The sequence below is a fragment of the Oncorhynchus keta genome, chromosome 17 (assembly GCF_023373465.1).
Source record: "Oncorhynchus keta strain PuntledgeMale-10-30-2019 chromosome 17, Oket_V2, whole genome shotgun sequence".
Taxonomy (NCBI): domain Eukaryota; kingdom Metazoa; phylum Chordata; class Actinopteri; order Salmoniformes; family Salmonidae; genus Oncorhynchus; species Oncorhynchus keta.
This window is the reverse complement of record NC_068437.1, coordinates 43,867,951-43,885,645: the sequence shown is the minus strand read 5'-3', so window position 1 is coordinate 43,885,645 and position 17,695 is coordinate 43,867,951. Positions and strand designations below refer to the sequence as shown.

The 17,695-nt window shown below is 41.2% G+C and overlaps 1 protein-coding gene across 5 annotated transcripts in view; it reads left to right on the top strand.

Annotated features, from left to right (window-relative positions):
* The window catches only part of LOC118395892 (homeodomain-interacting protein kinase 3-like), a 46,449-nt gene extending 29,367 nt beyond the window's left edge, over positions 1-17,082 (top strand). For 4 of the 5 annotated variants that reach the window (XM_035789933.2, XM_035789930.2, XM_035789932.2 and 1 more), the window contains exons 4-15: positions 4,336-4,455; positions 4,593-4,679; positions 4,834-5,018; positions 5,186-5,339; positions 8,049-8,169; positions 8,281-8,390; positions 8,567-8,685; positions 8,784-8,942; positions 9,845-10,294; positions 10,422-10,678; positions 12,282-12,400; positions 12,560-17,082. In XM_035789933.2, the coding sequence (XP_035645826.1) occupies positions 4,336-4,455; positions 4,593-4,679; positions 4,834-5,018; positions 5,186-5,339; positions 8,049-8,169; positions 8,281-8,390; positions 8,567-8,685; positions 8,784-8,942; positions 9,845-10,294; positions 10,422-10,678; positions 12,282-12,400; positions 12,560-12,982 (2,304 nt within the window). In that variant the 3' untranslated portion in view covers positions 12,983-17,082. The remainder of the gene's footprint in view (positions 1-4,335; positions 4,456-4,592; positions 4,680-4,833; positions 5,019-5,185; positions 5,340-8,048; positions 8,170-8,280; positions 8,391-8,566; positions 8,686-8,783; positions 8,943-9,844; positions 10,295-10,421; positions 10,679-12,281; positions 12,401-12,559) is intronic. The other variant, XM_035789935.2, reaches the window with a different exon arrangement.
* Positions 17,083-17,695: the final 613 nt, after the last annotated feature.

Sequence of the window (17,695 nt, the reverse complement as noted above, 5' to 3'; positions counted from 1 at the left end):
CTAAGCTAACATATCATAAGGCATAAGGTTTTGAGGTGCCTGTCCTATATCTAGGAGATATAACGAACACAGCTGTATCTCTGTCACATTTCACCGCAGATGTGGAAGGGCAACATAGGTGGATGCGGTGGCTTGAGACACAGAAGCCCTTGCAAAAAACTATCTTAAATTGACCGATTTGAGGATTTTTAAAAACGTATTATTATGTTACTTAGATTGATGTACATGTTTGTAAATAGATTTAAGGATTATATGCTCAGACACACTGTTAGGTTTGTCAAATGTTTGCCTGCTGAGAGTACTTAGCACCAACCTTGAAGCTGTCAGCCATGTTCAAATACTCCAGACCACGTGGCAGTAGCGTTGCCACTTTGGGATTTACTTACCTCTACTTACCTAGAGTCCAGTGAGCTCATGGATATCAGTATGAAAGAAGTTGGAGGTAGTTTTGTGAGCCAATGCTAGCTAGCATTTGTGCAATGACTTGAAGTCTCTTGTATCTACTAGCATGCTAGCAGTTACCATATACTTCCAGTCATTGTGCTAACGCTAGTTAGCAACTTCATTAAAACTGCACACAGAGACATAAAAATGGTAACCATAAATGAATCTGGGTCCGGGGGAAGTCAAAAATCCTGAAGTATCCTTTTAAGCTTAGTTTGGCAATGCATGTTCATGCGTGTGTTGCTTTGCCAATGTTGGCTAACTAGCTAATAGGGATGTGCATCTTTCCCTTTCAAGAAGATTTGATATCAAGATAGATGGGATACAATACAGGAATGATATGTTTTAGTTTGACATTATCACCCATTTGTCATTTTTACAGATGAAGTGTTTAAGATGGTTATGTATCACTATTGTTTACAAATGAGCTATGACCTAGCCAATGCATATACAGCACAACTTTGGATTTCACCCCCATCTCAAAATCTAATGGTTTTGACCGTTTGGAAGTTTTTATGGAGTGATCTATTTTCCACTTGCTTCGGCCATGCAGTGCTCCTAACAAAAGTGATTATGAAATTATCAACTTTACCCTGTATATCAAAAAATGACCATATAAACCTGTTTAAAACAAAACTATAAAATCAATTGTATAGCCAGATGAGGAGTCTCCGTTAGCTTACTTTTATTCCGGTAAAACACAATTTTCAACAGCGCATAGATGACCATAACCTAGCAAATTACATAGGTTTTATAGTTGAGTGACAACCTAATATCACACAAGCGATTTTAGAGTTTGAATGCTGATGGTGCGCAAGATTATAAATAGGCCGCCTATCTCGCATTGGTCAGTGAGTGAAGCTGGGCACAGTACGCAGTTTGTGACTAAGCAACTGATAATGCCTGGGATCGTTCGGCGTGTCAAATTACTTTTTGATCAATGACTGTCAACACCATTACAAAGGAAGCATCAGTTGTCACAAAAGATTTGTAACGTTCAAAATCGTTTTTCTGACCGCATGTTACATTTGGACCGGTTTGGGGTCATGCGCACAAAAAGCTTATTTCTCAGCAACAACAAAAAAACGCATTTGATTACATCCCTGTTAGTGAGCATTTCTCCAAGATAATCCATCTGCCTGACAGGTGTGGCATGTCATGAAGCTGATTGAACAGCATGATCATTACACAGGTGCACCTTGCGCTGGGGACAAATAAAGGCCACTCTAAAATGTGCAGTTTTGTCACCCAATGCCACAGATGAGTCAAGTTTTGAGGGAGCGTGCAATTGGCATGCTGACTGCAGGAATGTCCAACGGAGCTATTGACAGATAATTGTGTTTATTTCTTTACCATAGTCCACCTCCAATGTTGTTTTAGAATTTGGCAGTACATCCAACCAGCCTCACAACCGCAGACCCTGTGTAACCACGCCAGCCCAGGACCTCCACATCCGACTTCACCTGCGGGATCACCTGAGGAGTATTTCTGCCTGTAATAAAGCCCTATTTGTGGGGGGGGGGGACCAATTCCGATTGGCTGGGTCTTGCTCCTCAGTGGATGGGCCTATGCCCTCCCAGGCCCATCCAGTCATGAGAAATCTTTAAATCATTTAGGGCCTAATGAATTAATTTAAATTGAATGATTTCTAAACTGTAACTCAGTAAAATCTTTAAATTGTTGCATTTATATTTTTGTTCCTTTTTATATGATTTATGGACAAAACTACAGCAACATATTTAGTTTTATTCACATAATTTTGTTTTTTTTAAAGTAAAATGTTTTAAAATGACCAGAGAATTTAATTGGGACGTATTTCGGTAATGAGAATTTGGGGTGAAAGTGTACAACATTTAGGCAAATGTATTAAAACTAAGACACTGTGCCATAAACTACTCATTTTAGTCTTCTGAATGATAGTTGATTGTTGCAGATGCCTCATGGTTTTCTAACTCAATTTGTTACTGCCATGGTTAACTGGTTTCATGAGAATCACCTGCCAGCCCATAGCCACATTAGCTAAACTGTTATGTAATTCACTAGCTAGCACAACATGGCTGGCTAGCTAGTCACAGACACTGCACGAACTCTCAGCAACTAACACAGGCAGCTGATTCATTGAAACAAATGACTTGTTTTAATTATAATTTCAATACTAGCTACAGTGGCCAGCTGGCTAGCTTGGAAGAAGTATTGTGTTGTGTGCACTTAGCTAGCTACCATCCCATAGTGTAGCCTATATGACTGTCTCATTTAGTAAGCTGCAAGGGGGTCGATGTCACCGGGAAAAGTATATATATTTTTTGTTCTTATTGGCTGACCTTTCAGCACCCCGCTCGTGCTCTTTAGAGAGATGTCTTTACCGACGGTGAAACTGATTCCACATGTACAAACGCTAGCAAATGTCAGTCAGGTGCTATCGCCGATGGTCCCAAAAACCACTCAGCAAGCGAAGGAATGTCAAATGAATGCCAGATAATCGACAGATCAACATTCGGCGCGGTGTGTGTGGTCTATTATCTCCAAAACTATCAGACTGTCAAGGGAAGAGAACAACACTAGCAGAACTGACAGCTCAGTGAAGACAGACCGATCAGTGGAGTAGGATAACAGTCCCTGATGCCTGTGTGCTGGTGGATTTTGATTCTGAATGCGAGGATGGTTAAGGCATCCACTTTTCGTTTGATTTTAAAGCCTATAAATGCAATTGTCTGGGCCATGTCCCTCGGCTTAAAGGCCAGACCATGGGAATGCTCTGTGTGCTGTGGGGTTTGTCATTTTTGTGTCTAGTGGTCATTTGGACAGCGACCAAGCAGTAGTGCTTTGCTGATCAGAAGCCCCCTGACTGCTGCACCATGCCCCCCCCCCCACACCATCAGCAGGTTCTCACTTCATTGCTCTCACTGTGTTTATGCAGGGTTGTGGTAACCTGATTGAGTCTCTATAACATCCAAATCATCAAGCCATTAACAAAGCCAGTGAAACTCACTGGTCTACTATCTGTTGTCAAGTGCTGGAACAGCAGCTTTGCACAGTGAGAAAAAGAGCCTTGTCTCATGGCTTAACTCATGCCTAGTCTTGTACTTGTAGCCGCTTTAAGGCACAGTGCTTTGACTGGGAGAGGGTAGCTATGATGTACCTTTTGTGAGAAAAAAGCCTTACTGGCTTTACGGTCAGGGACAGATGCTAACAGATGCTAGCTATATCTGTCATGTTGTCGGTGTCACTGCTCCCATGGCAGATCAAGTGTCAAAACATCAAAGTCAGGTCTATTGCTGTTTGAAAAATAATTTGAGTAATGATCTCATGGGCAGCAATGAAATTGTTTGAATAAGAAATAATTACGTTACCAGATAAGCAACATGTTTTTGTATTAAGGTTGCCATGGCAAATTTTGAGCACAAGTAGGCCTGTGTAAGTGGCGCTCAGTCAACATATCAAGGACCTCAGCCACCTGAGCCACAGCTTGTTCACCCCGCTACCATCTAGAATGCGGAGACCGTACAGGTGCATCAAAGCTGGGACCGAGAGACTGAGAAAAGGCTTCTATCTCCAGGCCATCAGACTGTTAGTCACCACTAGCCTAACTCCGCCCAGTACCCTGCCCTAAACCTTAGTTACTTTTCTAGCCGGCTACCACCCAGTACTCTACCCTGCAACTTCGAATGTTGCCATTGTACATAGTCATTGAACACTGGTCACTTTGTGAACATTATTATACTGTTTCACCCACTTTATATGTACACTGTATATACTGTATTCTAGTCATGGCTAATGGAAATGACTTAATGTTGCTAATTCCTTTGTAAATATATAGGAGTAGGTCTGACACGCAAGATAATTATGTTAATGTTGTAATCACAATATTTTCTTCCTCTGTCTCCTCCACAGATTCGCTACATATCTCAGACACAAGGGTTGCCAGGGGAGCAACTGCTGAACGTGGGGACCAAGACTCCCCGCTTCTTCTGCAAAGAGTCTGACTCGCCTTATGCTCCCTGGAGACTGAAGGTAACGCGCACTGACACTGTGTGATTACTGAACATTGACATCATATACCATAAGCACACCCAGTTCTGAGTACGCTAGGCAGAATGCTAGAGAATGCATGTCTGAATTTTGAAGACTCCCATTTCCTGTTTCTGTAGCTGACAGGGGAACATGAAACTGAGACTGGGATGAAATCCAAAGAGGCCAGGAAGTACATCTTTAGCAGTCTAGATGACATGGCACATGTGAGTACAGAACTTTAAACGATGTGACACATTTAAGCAAAGTACGAAATTGCATACAAGTAAATTATTCATGAAAACTATCATATGACACTGTAGTGAACACCAGTGGATTTTAATAGAGTAGCTGGATGTTGATTTTGTCCTGCCGCCTCAGGTGAATCTGGTGCTGAACATGAAGGGCAGTGACTCGTTGGCGGAGAAGGCCGACCGGAGGGAGTATGTGGGCCTGCTGAAGACCATGTTGCTAATTGATGCCGAGAAGAGGATTGCTCCCTCCGATGCCCTCAACCATCCGTTTGTCACCATGCAGCACCTCCTCGACTTCCCCCACAGCAATCAGTAAGTCTAACCAACAAAAGCTCTTATATCCACTACAAAGAAGTGGTGAACTACAAACTATGATTACAGATGGTCACAGATCAGAAGTAGGAAGTAGGCCACAATGTTTCATCTTGAATACCCTCTGCTTGATTCTTCATCTCACACGTTCTCTTTCCTCTCTCCAGTGTTCAATCATGTTTCCAAATCATGGGTGCCTGTCAATCACGGCCCAACACGTACAACACAGTCAACCGCAACAAAGCCCTGTTCCCCAGACCCTCAACCAACTCAGCTGGACTGCCGATGGCCTTCAGTAAGATTGGATCAGTTCGCTCTCAGGTAATCTATTAACCTCTCGGGTAGGCAGGACGATTTAGAAACTTCAGAGTGTTTTCTATCCAATACTAATAATAATATGCATATATTAGGTTCTGGGACAGAGTAGGATGCAGTTCAGTTTAGGCACGCAATTTATCCAAAAGTGAAAATGCTGCCCCCTACCCCAAACAGGTTAAGCACAATCACAAGATGCTTCACATATTGTCTGCATTAATGAACACTGGAAATCTATGATAAACTTCTTACTGGACCCAATGTTTCCACCTACAGGAATATTAAGGCCATTGCATAATATTTACATAATTTTAATGGCACTGCTAGCTCTCACTATTCATTGTCTGAAGTAAATGCTGAAAAACGATGGCAACGCTAGCTATTCTCTTGTTATTTGAAAAGCCTAAACTCACCTATTAAACTTTTCAGCTGTCTTGATATCCTAGCAGGAAACCATTTTATTATATCAATGCTCCAAGAAACACATCTGCTCCAAAAAGAGAATAGAGAACCATTTTCAAACTCGCTGCTTTTTCATCTGCCCCAAGTAAAACTAAAGGTGTAATCATAATGATACATAAGTAACGCAATTACCATTATTGAGTAATGGCAAAGACCAAGAAGGCAGAATCATTCTTTAATTGTATCCATAATGGAAAGAAAAATAGCCTTTATTAATGTGTGTACTACAAATTTGTATGATCCTATGTTTTTTGATTCTCTGAACAGCGTATTGTTAGAATGAACTGAATTCCATCTGGGTATTGGGACAGACATGAATGCCATTTTGGACATGCGTGACAAATCTAATAAGACCAACTTAAAAAGTCCAATCCACCAAGGCTCTCTAGCATATACTCTGATTACAACCTCATTGATGCCTGGTAATCCTGAAGCAAAACAGTACACTTTCTACTCGAACAGGCATAAGTCATTCTCACTAATCGATGTCATACTATCTACACCTATTTTCTTTCATCAAGAACATTTAAATTAGACATACGAGTCTGACCACCATGCTTACTACTGCCAACTTAACATTCCAGAATGTCCTAAAATGCCACGAAAGGTTTTATAAAAAAGAATGCAACTGCATTTGCATCTGGGTTGAATTCATCTTTTTGGACCAGGTAGCTATTACTATATCCAATTTATTGATCAGATGGAGAGCAGAATTTGCCATCCATCGAGTAAAACTCAACCACTACTTCCGTGGTAATCGTCCCAATCGTTTACTGGCCAAATAGCTATGCAGTAGTTATCAATTGACTGATAGAGCAACTTGAATCTGAAAAGGGAATTACTATCAGAACCCAAATTAATCAAAGATTCTCCTGCTTCTATAAAGAAATGTACACCATTCAAAGGTTAATTTGGGAGAGATGTGAACACAGCAATTTCACTTTTTATTACAACATTTTAAGGATGCCACCCAGTGTTCTCATTATCACCCCTATCTTTGATAAACGCAGATATTAAACTGTATTTCAAAATGTTGTCGTCCCGAGACTTACCCACATGGATCCACACGGAACAAAGTGGGTTTGTTAAAGCCTTTATGCTCTGTCGACTACACCTCTGTCGACTATTACATATTTTATATGCTTCATGAGAAACAACAGCTCCTTGGGCTGTATTATCTCTCCATTCAGGAAACAGCTTTTGATAGACTAGAGTGGTCTGTCTTGGAACATATGGGAAGTGACTCCAATTTCATGAATATTATTTAAAATACTATATGCCAATTCCTCAGTAATGGTTATAACAGGCAATATCTGCTCTGTTCAGAATACCTAGAAGCAGCAGACAAGGCGATCCAATTTAGCCTCTGGTATTCTTATTATCCATGGAAAATCTGGCATGCGCAATTCCTCAACCGAAGGAAATAATATACATTTCTCTCAAATCTACTGATCACTTCATCTCATACTGCCTCAAGACCCCGATGGAGGACTACTTATGGAATCCCAATCGTTTCCCATTTTAAATATTTGGGAGTAGATATAGTCACTTCTTTATATAAAACCATTGCCAAAAACTTTAATAGAACGCTCAAATCAATTAAGCTAACATATGGAATTGTTTTAACATGGTCATCCCAAGGATCAATTAGCTATTGGATTTTTAATTGTAGGACCCCTTTAGGTATGAAAAAAATATTTTATGGAACATTGACTTTGGCCATACTGCTATTAGCCCATAGAAACGCGTTGTATTGTAACAGATTTTTAGGCACTAAACTACTTCCATATACACTGAGTGTATGAAACATTAAGAAAACGTTCCTCATATTGAGTTGCATCCACCCCCTTTTGCCCTCGGAACAGCCTCAATTCGTCGAAAGTGTTCCACAGGGAGGCTGTCCCATGTTGACTCCAATGCTTCCTACAGTTGTTAAGTTGGTTGTATGTCCTTTGGGTGATGGAGCATTGTTTATACACACTGGAAACTGTTAAGTGTGAAAAACTCAGTCACGTTGCAGTTCTTGACAAACTGGTGTGCCTGGCACCTACTACCATACCCCGTTCAAAGGAACTTAAATATTTTGTCTTGCCATTCACATACACAATCCATGTCTGAGTTGGATGTATTTTTAATGCATTTATTTGATTGTTTTTGTACCTGTTACTCCCCTCTGAAAAATAAATGACAAAATAAAAAGTTGGTCACCAATGTTTTAAAATAATGAAAATAATCTCTCCCACCTCTATACAGGCTTTGACGCAATCTGCTCCCTCTGTGATGCATCCTGGGATGCTGCAGACAGGAACCAGTCAGTTTGGATGTAATGACTCCTTTCAGCCAGCCCTCATCCTCTGCCCCCCAGCCATACAAGGTGAAGAGCTTTTCAAATTAGCGCCTAGTAATTTCATGAAAGATACAAAGTCATTGCTGGGTTTACAGTGGCCATTCTCCGATCTTATGCTAGTGTACTTATGTTTTTAAGGTAATCCAAACCAGCCAGGATATACAGTTAGGATGGAAAACACAATACCGATGGTGACCCAAGCCCCTCCCATACAGCCTTTACACATGCGACCCGGAGTCATAGCACAGGTGAGACACTGGCTCACATTAGTGACACTTGTATACAATACAGGAGTCCGATGCTTGTCTCCACACTGGTCAAAGAGGTCAAATTCAAGTTAGGCTATTTAAGGGGTTTGGTGTTTCCCTCACTTAGTCTTAAAGGTTTATGGTCCACTAATGATTTCTGTCTTTGTCCTTTGCAGCAACCATGGTCAAGTAGAAACCAGCAGATCCTAATACCAGCCTGGCAGCAAGTGGCTCCCCCTCCCACCACTATGGCTTCTGATACTGCGGGTGGCCCACAGAGGCTCAGTGACTGGGGGTGAGTTGGTTCACAAGAGAAGATACTTTTTAACACATACTTCACTGGCCCCTTCACATTGTGGAGATAACTTGTATCATGTTTTGCCTTTTTTAAAGGAAGGTTCGGCAACACAGCAACCATTACAGCAACATGATGCAGCCTCTTCTAACCAACCAAATGGCCATGTCTGGTCCACAACCAATCAACATTGGCATTGCACACGTGGTGTGGCCACAGCCGCACGCCAACAATAGGAACCGGCCCAGTCACAGCCGGTGAGAAGCACTATGTCTGCCCAATGTTTCTCCTCCATGCTCCAGTCACGTACAGGGTCTATGGCAAATCAATGCTGTTGAATTAACCTGAGTTCTTTGTGCCTGGTTTGATAAATTATAGATTTTACTCAAATCAAAACCTACTTAGTTTATTTGTCACCTGGTTAAAGGTGCACTTTGCAGAAATCGCTCTGTCATTTCTTGGTTGCAGAAATTGTATTAGTTGGCCTAATTTCATTTTGTGACAAAATAAGCAAGTATAGTGTGTAGGTCATTGTACCATCTAAAACACTGTAAAATATATAACCAAAAATGATTGTTTTCAGCTGTTTTGAAGCTGGTGTACAATACCAAAAGTAAAAGACGCAAAACAAAACTTAATGGAAGCATAGAAATGGCGCAGATCTACTGCTTCTTAGACTTACTTTCACTGAGCATGACAGCGCTTAACTCACATTTCTTTGTGAATTTGGTCGGGTCGCCCAAAAAGTTACATATTGCAGCTTTAAAGGGATACTTCGGGATTTTGGCAAGGATGCCCTTTATTTACTTCAGCTGAATTTATGGATACCATTGTTATGCCTGTTCAGTATGAAGGAAGTTGGTGGTAGTTTCTAACTAACTTCCAGTCATTGTGCAATTGGTAACTAGCGTTAGTGCAATGACTAAGTCTATGGGTATCTGCTAACGCTAAGTTAGCAACTTCCTTCAAACCGCATGTAGAGACAATGGTATCCACGAGATTATTTGATACTGAGGACGTAGATAGAGCCTCATTGCCAAAATCCTGAAGTATCCCTTTAAGTGAATGTTCTACCAAATCGCAGATAATGTTGTTCTTACATAAACAATAGTGTTAAAATGTACTGACGAACAACTTCACTACTTTTACTTCATATTAGCAGCATGCACTACTCCCACAACAATGGCAACATCCAAATCTCAATGTGCCGCTCTCCAAAGATGGCCGACCGTGTTAGTCACACAGGAGGAGGAGGAGATGGTTCCCGTGGGGAGAGGCCTGAGGTGGAGGTTCAGCAGGAAAGACGACATGAGGAGGAGGTGAGCTGCTGTAAGGCAGTGGAGAATGAGAGGATAGACATGTCCCACCAGCAGCGAGAGTCTGTGGTCATCGACGACCTGCCCAGCCCCACCATCAGCGTCATCAGCAGTGACACGGACGGAGAGGAGGGTTCCTCTTGCAGGTTCAAAGGCAGCCCTGACTGCGAGGCGTGTAAGAGCTCTCTGAACATGGAGCGGGTGTGTTCCCTCAGCAGCCCAGACAGCACCCTGAGCACCAGCTCCTCTGCCTCGGTGCAGTCCAGCCCGTCCCCCTGTAAGAGGCCCAACAGGTACTGCCAAACTGCATGTTTAAACGTTAACAACTTTTTAAAACTTGCGTGAGCGGCCACAGTCTTGATCATCAGTAGCAAACATGGACATTTAGTTCTGTTATTGATAGCTTTTGTCTGTTTTCAGCATGTCTGAGGACGATGGTCATGAGAGTGGCTGCGAGACGGTAGACGGTTCCCCTGCCTCGGACTCCAGCCGGAGCCAGAGCCCCTACCTGGAGAGCCGCTACCTAGGCAACCACAGCCATCAGTCTCTGAGCATGAGGACGAGTGGCATGGCCCCCCAGAAGGAGCCCAGCAATCCCCCTGTGAGAACCATGGTGGTGCCACCTTTGAAGGTGGTGCTGAACAACAACAACATGGACCTGCACACAGACCGAACGGGTCAGTTTCTATTCACAGCATTACATGTCAAAATTGGTTTAGTATTAACAGTAAGAATAGGCCTATACATTGTAATCTTTTGCTTCAGTTTTGTATAACATGCAGGCCTGGTTGGAAGTGGTCTCTGTAGGAAAGAGGGTGCTTTTGTGAGCCTGTTGATGTCTGAATGATGTGTGTCAGCCTGAGGAAATTAGGGAGAGTCTGTCACCTGTGCTGATGTCTGCCTTGCAGGTCACATGGGCGTGGCAGGCAGCTACCACTCCTTAGTTGGTCAGAGAGGCTATCACAGGTGAACATGGGTAACTTACACTGGGCAGCCTGTCTCTGTGGCTATGCTGATAGCTAGTTGCTGCTGAATGAACACTTCTGATTTGATCTGCTGTTCCTCTTTTTCTCCGATTCTCATGGATATCTATTTCTTCCCCAGTTCATCTTGGTGTGTTTTCATGTGTTTTGGATGCTAAAGAAGGTAATTCGGTAGACTCTTGAGTTAGACCAGCTAATTCATGTTGTAAGCATTATCGCAACCATAAAGCACTGTGGCAATGCTACAATCCAGACATGATTAACCTCAACTGTCCATCTGCACTGTCAGATGTTCTTGAGTGTTCATTTACAGCACATCATGTAGGTTTGCTTTTGAGGTGTACCGGCTTTTATATGCACTGCAAATCAGGCTATGGGATGTGTACTGTAACTTGTGATTTATACTGAAGGTAACCTAGCTATACACAGAGCAAAGGACTGTCCACTAAATGGGATTGGATCTGATATGGGACATATATTGGTGCCAACATTTGTAAGTGGCATATTAATCCTGAAATGAAGGGACGCCTAGTCGGTTGTAAAACTGAATGCTTTCAACTGAAATGTCTTCGACATTTAACCCAACCCCTCTGAACCAGAGCGGTGCGGGGGTGCTGCTTTAATCGACTTTCCACAACATCGGCGCCCGGGGAACAGTTGTTGGGGGTTCACTGCCTTGCTCAAGGGCAGAACTGCAGGTTTTTTCACCTTGCCAGCTAAGGATTCAAACCAGCGACCTTCTGGTTACTGACCCAACGCTCTTAAACTTGATCAGGTATTTTTGAATGGGCTACGTCTCAAGCCACCATATCGGCCTTCCACATCTGCAGTGAAAGGTGACAGCTACAGTGGTGTTTGTCAGACCATGAGACATCCCAAAAATCTTTCTTCTCACAAAAACGTATGTAGTGTCCGAATGGTTTTGCCTACGGTATGACCCCTCTATGGAAAGGTGAGAATCTCACCAACATGTACATAATAACATTAAGGCCAAATTCAGTGTTTCATCAAATAATTGTTTTATATATATTTTTTTTATACCTAAAGGGGCCCTAAAATTCAAAATCTAGTTGCTAAATGATCCTTGGTATGACTATCTGAAATCAATTCCATATGTTAGCTTAGTACAAAGAGCCTTTCTATCAGCCAAAGTGCGTCTCTAGCTCTCGCTCTCTGTCTGTTTGTTTTAGAAAGGCATGCTCTTGTTTCCTGTGGGTCCTTATTGGTCTTGTTACCCTGTCATTTTGAAAGACACATCTTATCTCAATCTGAGAGCCCTTTCTTGTTTCTCTTGCAGTCTTCGAATCCTCATGCCAGTCCAAAAGGCGCTGTGCCCCTGGACGACTGAACCACCACCACCCCCGGCAGCAACAGAAGATGACCACATTCCAGCAGCAGCCCCTGGGCTTCGGCCAGGTCAGTCCCCCTTCCTCTTCCAGGTTTTGGTTAAGTCATTCAAATCTAATTCTACATGTAATTTGACTTTGTTTACATTTGAGTATTTTAGCAAATGCTCTTATCTAGAGCGACTTAGTTTGTAGTGGTGTGTAAAGGTTGTTCCCTCTCCTTGGCCAGCCTCAGGTCCAGCAATACAGCTCCTGCCACAAAGAATGGAACGGAAATTATGGGCTGCATCGGCGGCCGCACGCTTACATCCCTCCCACGGTACACGGCCACGCTTTCACCCCCACCCACAACTCGGGGCCTCACCCCCAGACCACCCTGCTCTCCTATCCTCCCTCTGCGCCCGTCGCCCACCTCCTGGCCTCGCCCTGCGCCCAGCGGCCCGTCCTACAACCTGCCTTCGGCATTTCCCACCCTGGCAGCATTGTCCACCAGGTGACCATGGGCATCAACCACCGCCTGCTGCCCTCACCCACCATCCACCACCAGGGCCAGTTTGGGCCACTCTTTCCCCCACACTCCTACATCGCCTCGCCAGCCTATACAGGCTTCCCCCTCAGCCCCACCAAACTCAACCAGTACCCTTACCTCTGAGCACCAGCCGCCCAGGGCCATAGGCCAGCAAGGGCAGCCAGAAGTGACAACGTTAACCAAGGCCTTCATCCGTCATCTCTCAAGTTATGACAGAGAAAGAACCCCCCCCCCCGGCTTCAAAAAATCATGTTGGTTGCTGATGATAGGATTTAAACCTGGGGGGAAAAAATATTGAAAAAAGAATGAATCAACGATTAAGAAATTCTCACTTTTAATGGGTTTTTGCACTTTTGTGCTATAGTGTCATTTGGGGCGTAAGTCTCACAGTACAGTCTCACGGTACACATTGTTCTCAGCCCTGTTTCTCCCCCCTTTTCTATATTGCCTTCTACCTAGCATGTGTGCTAGTCACATCACTCGTTAAGCCATCCCAGTCTCCAGTGCTAGGACAAATGTCTCCGTTGGTTCTTTGTGGCGTAAAGGTGTTCCCTAATGATCTAGGTGTTTTCAGTGTGTACCGTCAGTGGTCTGAAAAGGTTGTTCCACACGCTGCATGCCTTCGCATGGGAAAAATAACTTAGTAAAGTTTTTGACAGTTAGATGTCACTCCTGTGTACTGTGAGACTTACTACATCGTAACCTGTTCCCACACCTACTAGTGCCTTCAATATCTGAGGTTGTTAATGTTACTTCTGGCGTTTATAGATGTATCATGTACTGGACTGCAGCACTTGAATATCTGATTATTTTCACTCATGCTTTTGCCTATCAGATAATCAAATAAGTAATACTTATTTGGGCTCATTGTATTTTGGGGGTAAAGATTCACTATGCAGAAATCACTCTGCCATTTCCTGGTTGCAAAAATTCTAATGGTTCGGCAAATTTCAGTTTGTGACAAAACAAGCAAGTATAGAGTAGAGAATCATTGTACCATCTAAACCGCTGTGAAATATATTTTCCATAACCAAAAATATTGTATTTTTAGCTGTTTGAAGCTGGTGTACAAAAACTAAACTTAAGAATGGGAAGCATAGAAATAGCGCACATAGCTACTGATTCTTAGACTTGCTTTCAATGAGAAGGACAGCTCTAGAACACACATTTCTATATATGTGAAATTTGTCCGGTAGCCCAAAAAGATACATTGCAGCTTTGAGCTTATTTTATGCTTTAGGCAAATGTTTATTTTGTTTTGGACTTTTCCTGAATGAACTAATGTACAAACAAAAGGTGAATTATTTAACATTTGATCATCAATTTCTAGTCACTAAGTACTTAATTACTAACAGTATTGATACTGTTTATTGGAACTGCAATACAATCTACATATAGCCGCTGGTTTTCTGCGTTATTGTATTTACAGCCTTTTTCTTAGCGTAATACCGATGTGGGGCATGGCATTGACTATAAACAAACATGCAAATAGTTGGTTGATTCTTTGTATGATCTCATATATCTTCAGAAAACTGTAGTGTTTTGATATACCGTCTATTAACCTAGTGTATCATTGCTGGACTATGTAGTGCTTGACAAGGTGTATTGGTTAAGTGCAATTTCCGCATTAGACTTATACTTTATTTTATTGTTTCATTTGTTGAGGTTTGTTAATGTGTCAACTGCTTATTTTATACATTCTGTCAGGGAGGAAATATCATTTTGTGTGAATTGTTTTTAATTGCTAGTGTGTGAATTAGGTTTTTGTTTTTTCTTACTTACAAATGAAAATGCTTTTTCAGCACCAAAGACTGTAATTCACCCCAAGCAAGGTAGCTACTCTTTCTTTTCCCGTTGTCTTCAAGTATACTGTAGTCATGAAGATGGAATATATTGAGAAAAAATATATTTTAAAAAGGTTTGTTTTAAGCATTTTGGGCAAGTTTTATCATATATCTTGAATGCATCATAGATGAGCTGCTATGTACTGATTACCACTTCAAAATAGCTGTGAATTTAGGGGATTATCTTAGTTCTTACTATGCATTCTTACTTTTGTATAGTTCTAATTACCATATACTAGAAGTGGGTTTTATTTGAGTATAGTGACTGGCATAAAGACTTGTTAGTGCCTCTGTATATTTGCTTTGATGTTTGAAGTGTGATTGGAACTACTGTATTACAAGTAATGGAATTAAGTGTTTTTTGTTGTTGTTTTTGTGTGCATATAGCATCAGTATTTTATATTTTTAATCATAGGTTGGGTTCATCATTGCATACAGTAGTTGTGTTGACAATTTTGCTTATCGATTTTAGTTATTGATCTGTTAACATCCTGAAAAGCCTAAAGATGATTCACATTATTGATTGACAGTTCTATATTACCATGCAGATATATTTACTGCAACACCTCTATTTGGTCCCCACCTTTACATTGGGTTGTAGAGATGCCTTCACGTGTGTAATATTTGTTATGAAACGCATCAGTAAGCACTTGTTAAACTTTCAATAAGCTCATCAGGTTTGGGTTGTGGCAAAATCCCACACAGTTTTCATGAAATTGCCGTGGTCAATGAAGTGCTTGACTAATATGGATTTTTCTAGCCATCTATTTTAATTAAGACTATTAATTATTTTTTTTTGTATCTAAAGTGAATTGTGAAAGATTTTCTATAGATTATTCTTATCTATTCATAATAGATCGATTTGAGGCAGATGGGTGTGAATTATTAAACATTTTTCTGTCATAACTCATTAATCCAAACAAGGGCAACTGTCAAATGATGACAGATTATATTTTCTAATCTTTCTAGCCCTTTTGTAGTCTTTCAATACATTGTGGACTGTGAAAGATTGAATATGTTTACTCACTAGCCCCCCAACTCCAGACACACAAATAGCATTTTTCTCACTCTGACAGTGTCTACAACTAGTGCCTTTTCAAATTTTGGTCAAGGGAACTGTTGGTTGATAACTCCATGGCCCCTAGCCAGTCCCTCTCCTGCAGAGTCAAGTGTGGCCGTAGAGTGAAATGTGGATGCTCCTCAACAGAGCGGTGTATTTCCCACCAGAGTGGTAGGATGTTAGGATTATGCAGCCTCATGTTTTATCAGGACTTCTGCAGCCTGTTCAAATCCTCATGTTTCTCACATTTGTTACGAAGTGAGAAAGCACTCTGCTTTTGGACTCAAGTGTACAATTTAGTAGAGCTGACAAACACAATGCATTCTCCTTTCTGAGGAGCTCTTCTGGGTGCTGGCTGTTATCTTCAGATCACTCAATCCCAATGCTCAACCTTAACCATATGGTCTGAATCTATATAGCTTTTCTACAGAACATAAAAAGACAATTATTCTTAGTCAGGGAATATTTTATACATATAACACTCTACACAGTTTTGTCTCTTTTTTATTGAACACGACAAATGCAAAGCTTTACATACACTGTGAATGTATTTGTGGAGTTGAATTTTTGGGGGCTTTGCAGACATGACAATGTTTTTGTTGCATTTTTTGATGGCTACAGCTATTTATATTCTGTATATGATAAACATCCACATAGCAGCATCTGTTTTGATTGATCACATTTACATTTAAGTCATTTAGCAGATCACTTGTTGGTATTTGCTTTAACAACCCACATACACACAGATTAGGTCCAAAGTTGTCACTTTAAGTCTATACTGCAACTAATGTATTATGTTATGTCATGCTATTATAATTAATTCAGGGTATTTGTATTGTCCAATATGCCACTGCATTAATCTTCAATCCTTTCCACTTGGTTTGATTGCTTTGGATCTCGTTTGCAGTTATTTCACCTGTTAGTATAAGTTGTATTACACTTCAAGTGATAGGGTAATACACGTAGTAAACACAGCATATAGACTTTATTGCTAAATTGAAAGTGTTAACTGTTTTATTGTGTAGTTTCTGTGGCTTTATTTTAATATGCTTTTGGTTTTATGCTACACTAGTTTGCCATGTAGCAACTGCACTGTGCAATATAATATGAGAACTGGGAAAATTTATTATTTTGGATGTAATGTCTCTTACAGTTTGCGGTCGTATTTCTCTCTAGTTCTCAGTGATTTCAATGTGACCAAGCCTTATTTACTTTGTCACAAAAAGCGGGTTTTCCTAGTGACTGTTGGAGTGTCAAATTTAAGAATTGATGGTGTACTATTGTAAAAATTCACTTTGAATAAAAAAAATATTGCTTCACCCTTCTTGTTTGTGACTTGTATTGTATGAGTAGTACAATACATTAAAGTTGTTGATGATACTGGGGTCCAAGCCATTAGCACCACCCAGTGCAAGCAAAGTAGAAGTGCAGTACCGATATTTTAACTTACTGAAAATGTGCATAGGGCAGGCTACTACACACATTTACATTTAAGTAATTTAGCAGACGCTCTTATCCAGAGCGACTTACAAATTGGTGCATTCACCTTATGACATCCAACACACCACATTTGATTTACTTGACAACGTTCCTCAGCTGATGCCTGGAGTGTTCCGAATGGTGGCAGACGTTAATGTAGGCTGCCATTTCGAAACCAGGATGTTTTTTTAAAATGACATGTAATTTATGTAATGCTGTTCTCAACCCTGATCTTAATGTCTCAGCACTAATGTATGCGATGCCATTGTCTATAAACCTGGCCCCAGCTGGTGAAGCTGTCCTTTGACGCTCAATATACATTTACAGATATTTATGCAAATCAAATTGGTAATCGAATTACGATCAATTAAAATAGGAACTATTTTGGGTCAGTTTAGGTTTGCAGTCTATACCCACAAGAGGTCGTCTGTTACCGTGAGGAGATTGCAGTCA